Source organism: Culex pipiens, chromosome 3 (assembly GCF_016801865.2).
Source record: "Culex pipiens pallens isolate TS chromosome 3, TS_CPP_V2, whole genome shotgun sequence".
Taxonomy (NCBI): domain Eukaryota; kingdom Metazoa; phylum Arthropoda; class Insecta; order Diptera; family Culicidae; genus Culex; species Culex pipiens.
In genome coordinates, this window is record NC_068939.1 from 11749301 (window position 1) to 11765326 (window position 16026).

Here is a 16026-nt window from a genome sequence, read left to right on the forward strand (position 1 = left end):
CATCGCTGCAGATCGTAACGTGAATTTTCACGCTGCTGTGGAGGAAAAACTCTCGGAAAATCATCATCAACCGTCATCGCGTTGGAAAAACGCCTTGTGGAGATCCAGAGGAAGAAAAAAAAGTATTTCCAAGTATTAGTGTCTAGACTGTAAATCTTGGAGAAAAGAAGAAGAAAAAGAATTAATTTTCCACCGAAAAAAAACCCGACGACAGTATAGTGCGTTACAAACTCACCATCTGGGACCAGCGAGGGGAAAACTAGACTCTAGAGAACTTGCAGCAGAGCCGGTTCAGTCGGTGTTTTCGGGTCGTGTCGAACGGAAGAACCTCAGCGCAAATCGGTCGAGTACGTCGTCCTCGGTCGTGTGAAGCAGCCCAGTCCAGCGCAACCTTTGGCGCATTTTAAGTGACAGTGATTATTTTGCTCCTGATTGTGTTTCCCTTTTGTCCGTGTGCGCGTAAGCCGACCAACAGCCAACAATGGTTAGTATAGTGGGGCACTGCACTGGGGAAAAGTGCCGGAAAACACTAGCTGTGATGGAGTGCAAACAGGTGGAGGCGCATGGTGATTTGTGGAACTCTGGGGAGTTAGAGTGAAAAATGAATAAATGAGGATGAGGAATAAACCCAAGGATACAGCTTTCAGTTCGGTTATCCAAGCATTGAGCTATGGAGTTTTCCAAAAAAAGTTTAAGCCTTGTTGTAAACATGAAATTTGTTGAAAAATAATGACTATATAAAAATATTCTTAATGGAACAATTTTTTGCTGTTAACCTTTCGGAAGTTGCGTGTTTTGGCGTTTCATACAAGTGCCGTTACAAAGTGTGTACAAAGTACACTTATGCGCCTGCCGGTGGGTTAAGAATATAAGACATTCTTAAAAAGAAGGTTTTTTTTTACAATTTCGTCGTGAAACTATAGTCCACACTCGATTATCCAAAATTTCTATTATCCGAAGTTCGATTGTCCGAAGGTTTGTATGGGACTTCAGATAATCGAATCACGAACAAAAAAAAACTTATTTTTTAAATTATCTTGTTTTTAACATCAATTTAGAGTTTTGCGACCCCATTTCGACCTCATTCTCGAGCGACGAAACAGAATACTTTTCTCTTCTACTGAATCGAAAAGTAATACATTTCAATACCTGGGCTGAGAAGTTCTGTTGGGTAGTACAGTTGGGGAAAAGCAAGTTAATGCTTTTTAATTTAATTCAATGTGTGCTTTATAATAATTACATATTTCTGCTACAAAATGTTACATAGGCAATTCAAAGATGTTAGGAACTTTTCTACTGAGAACTGTTGGAAAAGCCTCTTTTTCTGTCAATATCGAAGAAACCATCGAGCAAGAGAAAAATCAGTTTACAGAACGATGCAAATTGAAACCCCACTGAAAAAAAAGTTTGATCTAATTGGAAGTCAAACTCTCTTTCAAAGCTCTGTTTCGCATATAATAGTGTCTTGGGTATATTACATCTGGGAATGTTGACACTGTTTGTGTCAAAAAAAAACCTCTTAAAAATTGTATTTATTTTTCCTGTTTTGTAATTTTACATATTTCACTAAAATGTAAGTGAAATTTTATCGAAGACACGTACCGCCGGGTCCGGTGGTTTAGTGGTTAGCGTGGTAGCCTCTGAACCCCAGTATGGCCTGGGTTCAATCCCAGACGGACCCGGTGGCATTTTTCGAGACGAGATTTGCCTGACCACGCCTTCTATCGGATGGGGAAGTAAAACGTCGGTCCATTAGCGTAAAAGAGGTTTTGAGTGACTCACCACACATAACCTTCGGACGCCTAGAAATGAGCAGAAACTTGCAACAGAGACCACAAAAGACCCGGGGGTCGTTAAAGTGGATTACTTTGCTTTTTTACGTAATATTTTATCGTAAAATTTAGCTAACAAGCAAATTCAACGTTTGTTTTACTAAATAGAGAAAGTAATGGCAAGAGAAAAGTAATTTTGGATAAAAAAAATCTAAGGGACCATCGAAGAAGGGGTTCTTCGAGTTAGAGTGGATATTGTACAAGAAAAAGCATCGAACAATGTAGTTTGGAGGGATTTGAAAAAACAATTTGAAAAAAAATAGAAGGTGATATACTTAGAAAGCGAAGATTGCCAACCAGAGATTCGACTGTTTTTTACTAGCAGATTAATCGATTTAAATCTGTAAAATTTTGATGTTTGCATCTTTTAAAAAATAATGTTTCAGAGACCTCATTCTGTTTAACCAATTGAATGAGCAATGAGTTCTTTTCAAATATCTTCAATGCTGTTTCAGTCATTCCTATTATTCCGAACAGTTTAGATTACGTTTAATGTTCCAAATATCATATAAAATCGATAATTACACAAATCAACATTTTCGAAGTTGATGTCAGTAAACGTTTTAGTTTCGTCAAAGTATGATAGATTTGGACTCGTTGAACACGCTCAATCGACAGAAATCAATTTTAGTGAATTTCCAGCCAATAACTAAAATTGTAAATTTCGAGTGTAAATGCTATTGTGGAACAATCAGCAAAAATCGGGTGTTTCGTAACAGTGAAAAAAACAATATCAAAGGGCTAGTGATTTTCAATGGCTCAAAAATTGATATTTCGCGGCATGTCAATTACAAAACATTACAATTTTACGGTTCTCGAAAATTTGCTTGAAACCAATGCAAAAATAAATTCTTTTAATATTATTGTGAAGAGGAAAGTTAGTTTGAGAATAAACAATACTTCAAAGAACAAAATATTACCCCCAGGCACAAAATATTCAATGCAATTTTGTATGAGCTCAATTTTGTCCAGTCTGAAAGACTTTACAATTTAAATATCAAAATAATTTGCCATAGTCTCTCCAAACAAAAACCATTCTTAATTCACCAAAAGTAGAATAAGAATTAATTTATTACATCATTAATAATTGATTATTTCGAATTGGTTTATTCAAAGCTCCATATCAAACAGTTTTTGCAGTATTTAAAAATACATTAAAATTGCAAATTTTATCAGAATGTATTATATTTTAAAATAGAATAAAAATCTTCACTTCTACCTAAAACATTCAAATCAATATTTTACTAAATTTTAAAAATAAAAAAGCTGAAATTTGCGTTTTCTTTCACATGTGTTTCACATTGTGATTTCCATGGCATGTTGCAATCAAACGTCATTTCGCTGTATATTTACATGTAGAAAATCAGCATTTTGATAGAGATATTTTATGGTTAATATCTTCAAAAATGAGATATAAATTAACCAAGCAATATTTTTTTAATTTATTTTAACAACTGCTTCGAAAATGCTCGTCTTGTGGTTTGTTTCAATTCAAACATAAAATTTTCATACACTGAGGAGCAATTTTTCAAATCATTTTTCAAATTTCGCGGCATTTCACAGTATTGACCGGATTTAACGGACAAGGACAAATTTCACGGAATACACGGTTTCCGTGAAATCGCGAAAAATCACTAGCCTTAAATATCATCCCACAATTATGGAATTGGTAATTTCCATGCAGTATTTTGCAGCCCTTGGTAAAACAAAGTTAATATTTGTGTTGTAAAATTACAACTTTTACTAGTTAAATATCCTAAACAAGTCCCTAAAAATAACTTGGTCAAAGGGAAAGTTGCCTTATAAAAATAATTGATAAATTTCTGCAAAAGTGGGCTTAGTATTTGGAAAATTCGAACGAAAGCGAGAATTGATTTAAAAAGCAGAATCTTAGCATTTCTTTTAAATAAAATAGTTCTAACTGAAACATTCCTTGAAAAAAAAAAGAGAAAATAATTCAAAATACACTCGAGAAATAAAAAAAAACTGTGATTTTATAGGAATCTTTAGAACAGGTTTTGAAAAAAGTTGTTTTTGCCGAGCAATACCAGCACATCCGACCCCAACTCCACTTCAAACGGGGTTCGTTCTGAAAATTCCCTAAAAGTCATTTTTGAAACCAATTTTAAATCATCAAAATGCAATGGAAAGAACAACAATTTTTAGGCTAATCTTAGGTTTGATGATTTTTCTCGGTTGATGTGACTTTGTCAATGTTTTAAAAAAAAAAATTTTTTTTTTGGCTCTTCTTTGAATAAAATCTTAAAAAATTAATTAACAAAGAAGTCTTTTCATATGAAAACAATTTAAAATGCCCTATTCAGCATATTTGGGTTCGTTTAAAAATATTTTGAATTTTCATGAATTTTCATTTCACCGCAGAAACTCTTTTTTTTCGACAAAACATAGAAACATTTTGGAAGCCTTTGATTGCAAAACAACTAGACAATATATAATGCATTTTAAAACACTTTTTTCACTGAAATGGCTCATAATTTCAATTTTTAATTTTTGCATAATTTTCGTACCGTCATCTGGGGCGAATCGGGACTACAGTCTGAATAGGGACAGCAGTTAGTTAGCAGAACACTTAAAGGTTTTAAAATGGAATTTGGGTGTACACATTTTGTTGGTTTGAGTCTGTTCTATCCGAAACCAACCATAAAAATAAAAATATTTAGCTCTAACATGGTTTAAACTGCTGTCCCAATTCACCCCAGTTGACGGTAGTTTAAAAGTTGGTTTATTTGACCTCCATAGCATGTAAAGCAAATTTACCATATCGCCCATTCAAAGTTTTTTCAATTAAAATGGCAAATCAATGATTCAAAACCAAACAAAAATGTCTATATTTTCAACAAAAAAAACTCCAGTCCATTTGCAGCCCTTACGTGTGGAAATTATTTCGCAAACCCTGTTTCCAAAATAGACATCCCCCACATCTTCGTCCGCCCAAAACATTTCCCGTGTGTCGATGATGCTGATGTTTGTTTACATTTACACGTGGCCTAGAGCATCCTCATTTAGCTGTACATCGCAACAACAACTTTCGACAAGGTGGCCTCTGAATGACCTAAATCTGTCCCCGACTCGTCGTCAACAGGAAACCCCTATTGCAAACTCGTGTTTCCATTTGAGACGTCCTACAGCTACACCATGCGGCTCCATTTCGGGGTTTGCTGAAGTGGCTCAAAACTAACCCTTTTCTTCTTTTTTTTTTGCAGGATGATCTCCCAGCAGAACAGATTGCAAGTGAGTATACGGTGTAAAACCGGCAGTATTCTAATATTATTCTGGAGGAAGAATCTGTTATAAAATTGAGTCGTAAAACGACCCAAAATACGCAGCGTGCTCGCATCTGCCATTTGGCCAAAATTTAATACCGGCACTTGACACAAATTTTCCGTTTCGAAGAAATGTTTTTTCCCGTTTTTTTTTTCTTCTGCCGCACTCTGAGGAAAAGTTACACGGCTGACGTCCAGCCATTAATAATAATCGTGGTTGTTCCGAAGAAGCAGAGCTGAAACGTCTTCTGAAGTGTGTGGCCCCGAAACTAGCGAAAGTGACTAAAAATACATTCATAGTCCGTTTTCCCCCCAGAAAAAAAAAACATAAAAACACAGTTGGTGAAACCCGTCGGTCCACCCGCCACTCTGTCAATGGCTGAAGGAGTAGGAGGACACAAAGCAGATCAATCCTCAGTCAGTGGGCCAGCAAATTGTTTACATCCGGAGTCCGGCCGTAGTCACGCGCCATCCGTTGTTCATCAACGGCGCTCATCTCGCTCGCGGTCCGGGTCTTGTTTGCGAAGCTGCGCGGGAAAAAAAATCAGTTTGGCCAATTGGCCACAACATCGACGGGGGGGGAGGCGTCGCCGACGTGTGCCCGAGATATTGGCAACCTGTCAGCCACCTGCCACAACAAACGAGAGAATTGATCCATTACTCATGTGGGGGAGTCGAGCCGAGCCACTTTGCAAGCTGCTGACTGGCTGGTGTTGATTTCTTTAATCAGGCCACCCACGTGAAGGAGCTTTTATGCAGAGGAAAGTCGGGAAAAATATCGATTGGTTTTGAGAAAAAAAAGTTTTAGAGGAAATAATATTTCTAGATTACATTTTCAAAGCAACCAATGCGCCTTTGGTTTATTATCTACATAAGACCTTCAGAAAAAGTAAGCGAGATTACTCTTTTAAAACGATCAAGTTATCAGCTATTTTTAAAGAGCTTACATAAAATTGCCATTGTTCACAAAAAAAAAGTCTTCTTTAATTGATTGTCTTTTACATCTGAATTTGTATGCGCAATATTAAAGGAATTTGAAAAAAGTCATTCACAGAAAAAAAAATCATGGTAATATTACATCTGGGAAGGGGTACATCTTTTATGTCAGAAAAAATGTGTAATTTTACCTCTGAAAATGTGTATTTTTACCACTTTTCTGGTGTAATGTCACTTTTTCAGTCTTAATTGAGGTAAAATTACATCATAAAAGGAGTAATATTCAACCTTCCAAAATTAAAGCTTCCAAATTTACACAATTATTTTCTGTGTTGTTTATGGTTAAAAGAAAGACCGAGAGACGAAGAGAACAACATAATTTAGAAATAAAAATTGTGAAGTTAAAAAAAATGATTTCAACATTTTTATTTACAACATGGACTATTAAACATGATTGCACAAGTCTAGTAAAGGCAGTACAAATGTTATTTAATGTTTTTGTCACTCTGCTCTGGTCAAGCTAGAGAAAAACTATGACAAAATACATTTTAATACATTGTTCCGTTATTTTTATGTATGCTCTCCAAAAACAAATTTTTTAAGCCTAAAAGTGCACTTTTTGATTAAAAATACAAAAAATATACGTTGTTGAACACAGAAAAAAAAATCATGGTAATATTACATCTAGGAAGGGGTACATCTTTTTTGTCAGAAAAAAGGTGTTATTTAACCTCTGGAAATGTGTAATTTTACCACTTTTCTGGTGTAATGTCACTTTTTCAGTCTAAATTGAGGTAATATTACATCATTAAAGAGGTAATATTCAACCTTCCAAAATTGAAGCTTCCAAATTTACATTATTTTTTTTCTGTGAATGCATCCTAAATAGTTAACAATCGATTTCATAAGTTTTTTTCTATAAAAATTAAAATTTTTAGCAATAATATTTTTCCTCTTTGGATTTTCGAAACCCCCCCCCCTCCTCCAAACAAAACTTTAAATGTACCAGCCTTATTTGAATTTAAATTTGTAAATATAAAATTCCTTATCTTTTTGCTCTCCCTTCAATCTCGAGCAGGGCAGAGTGACAAAAGCTATGAATGATATTTTTAATATCACTATCTAGTTTCAAATTAATACAATGATTGTGGAAAATAACTACCAAAATCGTGGAGAAATCTCGATTCATTTTTCTAACACTATTTTTGTTTGGAGTTTATGTTTTTTAAATTTTAGATTGTTTTTTACCACAAGATTTTCCAAATGACTTTGTCATATTTAAAACACTTTTCAGTTAAAATTTCTTGAAATATCTGTTAAAATATACTACAAATAAATGGGTTCAAAGAAATTGGTGTGAATTGTTATTTAAAAACCATTTCAAAATATCAAAAAAAAATCGCAGTCTTTTATAATTTGGATTGAAATCATCAAACAATATTCAATAACTTGATTGTTAAGTTACCATCAATAGCACCCTTATATAACAATAAAATATTTTGAGAAATTTTTACAATTTCCTTTATATTGCTAATAAACTACACAGTAAAAAAAATCATGGTAATATTACATCTGGGAAGGGTTACATCTTTTATGTCAGAAAAAAGATGTAATTTTACCTCTGAAAATGTGTAATTTTACCACTTTTCTGGTGTAATGTCACTTTTTAAGTCTAAATTGAGGTAAAATTACACCATAAAAGAGGTAATATTCAACCTTCCAAAATTGCAGCTTCCAAATTTACACAATTTTTCACTGTGATACAAGCCAGAAATTTATCATTTGAATGAAAAAGATGGAAAATGCATTGTATCTGTACAATTGATTTGCAAGATTTGACGAATACAAAAAATCATAACTGAATTAACTTTGTGAGGTACTGTGCATTGAAAATTCACTAAAATTTAAGTTACTTTTTACGAGCCCTGAACATTCGAAAAATGATTCTAAACGCAGAGGAATGCATTTGGTTGTACTGAAAACGGGGTGACTTTGAAAGGTTTGAGAATTTTTCGCAAAATGAAGAGTACAAATAAAATACGTACGGAATTGCATGGAATCATACTGACCGGAGTAGAGAAAGGTTCAAGGTACTTCTAGAAGAAGTTTTCATTAAATTTTGAATAGTTTAAAAAGTTAGTTAACTATAATTAAGAAAACGTTGATAAATAGCATTATTTTCATAATCTCAAAGTGTCATGATTTTCTCAATGAACATGATTTCAAATCGGAAAACGGAATGCATTTTCGGATTCTTCGGACAATTTTCCACTAGGAGAAGGTAAACGAAGTTTGTAAATAATAAAAATTGTGTGTTTTTGAAACATAATCAAATAAAAATTTTACTTTGAAGGCATTTTCAGCAGAACAAATTTTATACAAAATGTGAAATTTTTTGATTCGTTCTTCGAATTCAGTTTAAAATTTTATTTAAAAAAAACTATTTTTAACAAATTTCAGGCAGAATTCTGACTTTTTAACAATTTTACCTAAAATTTATATGTATTTTGTTAAAAGCTTATAAACTTAGTTAACTAAATTTAAACATTGTTTTTTTTAACTATACCAGCAACCTTGCCGATGGTACATTCGACGCAAAAGTAAAATTTGAACACCTTTAACCTGGTTTTAACAACAAAAACTATGACTATCAAAGTCACCCCGGTATTTAAATAAGAATTTTCAACGCAACTATTTTTTTAAACACTCTTTGAAAAAAATTTTTTTTTTCAAAAATAGTGCATGGACCTTGTGGGGCCTACCCTAGTACATGTTTTAAAAATAATAGTCTTGGGAAACCCCTTACCAGTTGGAAAATATTTCAAAAATAACTCAAAATCCTATCAATGTCACCCCGGTTTACGGTATTCAAATTTCTTATAAAATTTTAAAGCTTTCCGAAAAAAAATTGGCCCTTGATTTTTCGAGCCGGAAGGTTAATTTATTTATATTTTATTCGTATTTTTTTAATTTTCTTTCGAATTAAGCGACTTCAATTTAGTCAAACTTGAGTAGTTGATTGTCTATTAATGAGCGAAATTTCTATTTTCAGCATTTCATCACCGTCAAAGTTTCAATATAATACAACTTAACTCATGTTTATAATTTTGCTTCATCAGTTTAGTGATGTATTCTTATCTCATAAATAATAAAGTATGTGTCTTGTTTTATTGCAAAACGTGACTGCTTCAACAGTTTAAAAATTCAAAAAACATTTTTTATCTATGATTGATGCAATGCCTTAAATCACTCGCTCATCGCCGATCAAATCGCTTCAATCGTCAGTCCGCAACAAATCGTGAGCTTCCGCGATTCACAAGCAGACAGCGATTTGTTCGAATTGCTTGGCATGCTCCGCTACTCGGCGACAGTCTCACACGAATATGCTCAGAGAGGAGCAAAGCTAACAATATACATGCGCAGCACTCGTTTGGCATTGCCACAGTTAGCCGTCAATTTGAATTTTGAATGGTGCAAATTGCTGTCAAATGAGTCCTTGATGTCGAGCAATCAGAAAAAATGCAAAATGTTTTTGAATACATTGATCGAATCAATGATTGAAAGACAGCCGATCGCAGACGATTTTGCATCTGCTTGGAGTGACAAACGCTCTCGGTCTGTTCGAGCCAATCAGAGAGAGAAAGAGAGAAAGGGAGATCTGAAAAGAGATTATTCAGTAGCGACCAGTGTTGCAAATGAGTGATAGAAAAGCTGTCAATTGATTATCTCTGCACCAAAAATATCCGAGAGTATAGTGGCTGTAACTATATCTCGTGAGATCTCTTCTTGTGTCTCGTGATTCCCAGCGATATCATTCTCTCTCTATCACTCCTCCCCTTTTCCTCGACTATGCATTCTCACCGTTGAGTCACTCAATCTCTCCGAAAACTGCAATGAGAGAACGCGAGATGGCTATTAGAAGCCGACCACGCATGACGTCCCATAAAACTGCGCTTGCAGAAATTGGTTTTGTGCCGGCTTTTATGGTTAAACGCAGTGAGGGTTGGAGAATCGTGCAAGCGGGAATGAGAGAGAAAAGGAAAATGTCAATCGCGAGTGTGTAAACACGAAAACGTGTTCGGCTATGTTCGGCACTGAGAGTTTCAATAGGGAGAGAAAAGCAGTTGTATTTGAGGCATGAATATTCAGGCGGGATAATTGTAGTTGCTGAGAGCTGATATTTTGATATTTTAACAACCCTGGTAGCGACTGATGAGATTGTGACAAACGTTTGATTTGTTTACATAAAACCCATGAAAAATTGACAAATCACTAAGCGTATACGCTTAGTAAAGGGTAGTCACTAGTCATTCCGACAAGATTCAAAACCAGCTCCCAGACTGTTGTAACGTAACCGATTCTAAATCCCCATCCCCCAAATCCCCCGTACCAGAATAATTGTTCCGGCTTCGCCACATTAACTCTGTCTCGCGTGTTGGCAACTTCTAATGTTCTCTGCTGCCAGGTCACTACCGCATAGTCCCAGCATGCCCGCAGAGTCCCGAACCATTTCACCGAACCGGCCCATTGGCCGCGCAAATGGCAGTGACGAATCTGCCTACTTGCGATCTCTCTCTCTCTCTAGCGGAGTCTAGGAGCATAATTTTTGGCATGTCTTGGCGGTGGTGACGCTTTCAGAATAATTAGATTGCGATTATCTTGTCTAGAAGTCGAGCAAAGGTTGATGAACTCGTCGTTGGCGCGGCTAGATTTAAGATGATCGTAAGAAAACTTAATGTGGGTTGTGCTGCCAGCTGTGCTTGAGGTGTGAATTTGTGGACTCGATTCAGGTTTGTTGAAACTCAATCTTTTATTTCTGTAATGGGTTTAAATTTAGAGCGGAAAAACTTAAATTTGGAACAGTCTGATGCGTAAAATCGGATGAAAAATAAACACATGCTGAGATTTGGGATGGGAAAACGCATACGCGAATGGACCTGCGAGGATTTCGCAATCGCGTGGAACGTAACGTTTTTGGCCGGTTTTCCTTGGTTGAAGGAGATCAGACTTTAAATCAGAGGGAGAATATACTGTGGCACTAAATGAAACGCGAAAATTTCGATGAATCTTTTGATGGTCTCGGATGCGATCAATTTTTTGAAGCATCAAGAATCAAGCTGTCTTCTCCGTCCAAATTTGTTGCATTTACGGACTCGATAGTCCCCGTAGTTTCAAAGATACCTAAATGTATTTAAGAAACATCTCGATGCACTAAACTCTGGTTGATGTCTGATACTAATTAGACGAAACATGTCAACAAGATCAAACGAATAGGTCAAAGATTCTTTGAAAAATTTGATAAATTATTGCCCAGAATTAAACTAATTATCCAACACAAATTCTGCGGTTCATTTCCTCATTTTACACATACTTCTACAATGTTTCCAATTATTAAAACCATTTGAAATTCCCTCAAGTATAACCATTCGTGGCGACGAAACTCAGTGTTTTTCAACCGGTTACTTTTTTACTTGAAAAAGATTATTTAAAAAAAACAAATAATCAAAAAGAAAGATTAAAAAAATCTGTGAATTAATCAAATTAAAAAATATAAAAATTCCGGAACATGCGATTAATCAAGATCACATGTTACAAACCAATGAAAAAAAGGTTGAGAGCCGCTGTGAAAAACTGGTCTCAACTAGCTAATGAACTCCCCAAATCATGGGCACTTGGCCAACTCTGCGGGGTGCGCACCACGCTCTTGTAATAAATAGGAAGCTGCCAAAATAATTACCTGCCAGCGGCTAACACGGCGGACACGTAACTGTCCATCAGGCCCGTCAAGCCGCGGAGGTGGCGTTGACAAATTCTACCCGACTAATGAAATGTGTTTCTTTCTTCCTGTTACTCTTCCATGGTTAACCCTCAACAGTCCTGCAGAAGGCCTTCAACAGCTTCGACCGCGAAAAGACTGGCAGCATCTCGTCCGAGACGGTCGCCGAAATCCTCCGGTTGATGGGCCAGCCCTTCAACAGCAAGATCCTCGAGGAGATGATCGAGGAGGTCGACGAGGATGGTAAGTTCACCCCCTTCTTCACCCCAACAGGAAGCCAATTTCACCCCCTTCTTCTGCAGGATCCGGCCAGATCGAGTTCTCCGAGTTTGTGACGCTCGCGGCCAAGTTCATCGTGGAGGAGGACGAGGAAGCGCTGCAGAAGGAGCTGCGGGAGGCGTTCCGTCTGTACGACAAGGAGGGCAACGGCTTCATCCCCACCAGCTGCCTGCGCGAGATCCTGCGCGAGCTGGACGACCAGCTGACCGACGACGATCTGGACATGATGATCGAGGAGATCGACTCGGACGGGTCGGGCACGGTTGACTTTGACGGTGAGTGGCCTTAAAAATTACCATTTCAATCTGAATTTTAACAAATGATCCCCTAATTTCCCAAAAAAAAACCTTTTCAGTTTTTCACAAACTCACAAAAAAACATGAAATTATCGTCCCGAAAAAAAGTTATTTTCAAATTTATTCTTTAACATGTTTTGACTCTATTAGCCACAGTCCTCATCATTTTTTTTCCTTCCTAAACTCAAATTTGACTTCAAACATAAATTATAAAAACTAAGTTGAGCTGTGATATTTGAAGCTATTTACTAGGATAATAGAGATAAACAAGTAAATCAGGTTTTCTTGATTGTCTATTTCGCACAAAAACTTTACAAATAAAATATTTGCACAAATTCTCGCAAACTTAGCAAGTTGTCGAAATTTATGTAGTGTACTTTTCCATGACAAACTTGATTTTATACCTAAAATTAAAATAAATTAGTTTTGTCTTCATAAATTGGCAGCACTGTCAAATGAACTTTGACCAACTTGTGCCATAGCTCAAAGAATAGAATTTTTGTCATCATTAACATATCCAAAAATGAGATTTTCAAAAATGATTGTTTTATGCAATTTTTTTTTTCTGTGAAAAGTCAAATTAAAAGTCTGGGTATTTTGGAGTGTGAATATTTAATTCTGAGAAGTTCTAAGCAATACCTACAACTTTGCCGAAGACACCAAATCGATCAGACTATACAAAATTTGAGGGTTGAGGGTAAAAATAAAGACAATTCGGGGAAAAATCTAAACTCTAAAACAGTGATTCTCAACGGGGGTACCGGGCCTACTTGATTTACATGGTAGGGGGTACCAACCTAGAAGAAGGTTGAGAATCGCTGCTCTAAAAGATACCCAATTTGCGCAAAAACATTATTATGGAAAATTATAGTTATTTGATATGTTTTAGATGATGACAAAAGACAACTTTTGATGTCCCAGCAATCACAAAAAAATATTTGGCTGTGTTGCAAGTTCAATCATATGTTTCGATTATCCGATGGGATTTCGGATAGTCGAATCATCATTTTTTTTTTTATTTTCAATTCCATATCATTGAATTTGAGTTCCAGATCCACTTCAATCAAATTTCAATGGTTGACTGTCAATTAAATTACCTATTTTGTCAACATTTCATCACCGTCATTTTGGCCGCCATCTTGGATGTAAAATTTTTAAATCACTTTAGAGTAGTTTAGGAATTATACTGAATCTCTTCAATCAAAAATAAGACATCGAAAAAATCTAAGATTAGGTTTTATCGTTATCTTATTTACTGGGAAGATTTTTTAAACGTTATAAGTTTCAAAAGTTTTATGAATGAAAAGTAATGAAAAAACTTTCATTTGTTTGTTAAAACTTAGGGTTTAAAAAAAATGTGTTTCAAAAAAGTATTATTAATTTATATGAAAAGCACAATGCTTAAAATGCCGTTAATATTCGCAAAAAAAAATCCAACATTTTTACACATCAGGTTGGATTTTCTAGACCACTTCGTATATTCCTGCAAATCATAAAATCTGGCCAAATTGGAGCATCATAGGTCATTGAAATGTTGATAAAACAATGATCAATGTTAAAAGCTCTAAACAAATTAATTATTTTTTAAAATCAGTAGAGTAGTCTATTTTTAAAAATTATTTTCGTAAAGAGAAATTAAAAAAAAATCTAAAATAAACTGATAGCCACAAAATTGAAAAAAAAAATTAGAGTGATGGATTGATGATGAATTGAATTGAAACTAGAATCGATACCATCTATCAAGCAGGAAATAAGTTATAAGAAACAAGAAATTCTACAAAAAATCGGAATTCGTTTAAAAGTCGATTAAATAAAATTATCATAAAATTTATTCAAAAGTTCCAAGAAAATTTCAACTGTTAGTAAAAAAAAATAAAGGCAAGCAATTTTTTTAATTTCTATTTATTCAGATTTTCTTTTTCGTGTACATTCATGTAAATATCAATTTACTAATAAAATATTGTAGCTTTCGCTATTCAGTGAATAAAGGCAAGCAATTACATTTTTCATTAAGGTTCCAAGTGGTCCAAAATTCCACCTCATATTTTGTATTGAATTTTGATTTTTTTTTTTTTTGCTTGATATCAAATTTCATAAAAATATTGAGTTTAGAATAGAGTAAATGTAGGAAACTTGGTTTATAGGACGTTTAAAAAAAAACTTCAGATTTTTATGTTAAATTTTATTATACGGACAAAAAATGTATTTAATGTTAAAATAATATTTACTTTTTTACGTGTTTTAATCATTTTATTAAAATTAGGAAAAGATGAAATCTAGAGTTTTTTTTTAATAGGTCCTGTAAACATATGAAAGACAATAGCTTATAGGACCTTTAAAAAAAAACTCTGGAAATTTCGTGCAAAACAGAAATCAAAAACCAAGTTGAATGTGATTTGATCAGTTTGCAGCTCATTTTACTATTTTAGTGTTGAAATACTCATCGCAAAAGCATTAATAAAACTAGATTTTTTTCAGTTTTGTGGATGCTATGGTAGTTTTTTATTATCTCTCACTGCTTGCTTAAAAAGATAAAGCTGGAATATTCTTCTATTAAAGTTCTTCCAACCAGGTAAAAAAAAGAATGAAAAAAAAATGTTTGAGCGCGAAATTTTTTTGGAGGTAATTCATTAAAAGAGAAAGTTGTGCAAAAATTAAAAGTGAATTAAAATTCAACTTACATACTATTGAAATTTCACAAGTTTAAGCAACTTTTATTTGTGTTTCATATGCGGCCCGTGATTCTACGGCAAATTGTCAGTAGGGGCAGGGGGGGCAGAATGGCCCGCCTAAGTAAAATGCGCCAAAAACCATAGAAAAACATGAAAACTTATGAATTCAGTGTAGTAGGCTTATGCTTTGGGATGTTCCCTTCAATGTTATATACTTGGTTGATGAAATTTTTTAGCTTAAAACTTTTTTTGAGCCACTTTAAAAAAAAAGTTTTTTCGACTACTTTTCTAGGGTGCGGGGCAGAATGGGCCACCCTGCGGGGCAGAATGGGCCACCTTAGAAAACAAGCCATTTCGTCTAATACAACGTTGAAGGGAGATAAGAAATGACTTAAGGTACCTTTCTAACATAGTTTCCATGAAGTTAGACCACTTTTATAAAAATAGTCACTTACCAAAACAAACATTTTTGAAAATAGTGTTAATATGTTGAAATAAGACACTATTTTTACAAATAAGCGTCAAAACAACTGAAAAATCAACTATTGTTGCATTAAAGGTGATTTGTGAAGCTACCAGGAGTGAAATAATCCATTTAATCCAAATTTCATAACATTTGATTGTTTTTATAAGGCAGGATAAGGGTGGTCCATTCTGCCCCCAAGTGGATTTTAATTTAACACTTCCACCACCAAGTCTCTAAATGATTTCAAGGTTCCGTTGTTGTTTGTATACCTTGGTAGTAACATCTAGTAACGTTATAAGCATTGAGCAAACTTTTTCAAACAATCCAACTTTTCAGAAAGCTTATTTAAAAACCTCAAAATAAACAACATTTGCGTGGTTTTTCAACAAATTTACATTTTTGCTCATAATTCGAAAATTACAATGAATTCAAACGTCGTTTTCGGTATGGTGATGTTATTTGACGTCCTTTATAAGACCCTTGCC

At 34.6% G+C, this 16026-nt stretch overlaps 1 protein-coding gene across 1 annotated transcript in view; it reads left to right on the plus strand.

Moving 5' to 3' along the window:
* LOC120432595 (troponin C) overlaps positions 1-16026 on the plus strand; it is a 27322-nt gene continuing 11296 nt past the window's right edge. Inside the window, exons 1-4 of the mRNA XM_039597833.2 lie at positions 1-484; positions 5057-5084; positions 11928-12071; positions 12131-12382. Coding sequence (XP_039453767.1) covers positions 482-484; positions 5057-5084; positions 11928-12071; positions 12131-12382 — 427 coding nt within the window. The 5' untranslated portion in view covers positions 1-481. The remainder of the gene's footprint in view (positions 485-5056; positions 5085-11927; positions 12072-12130; positions 12383-16026) is intronic.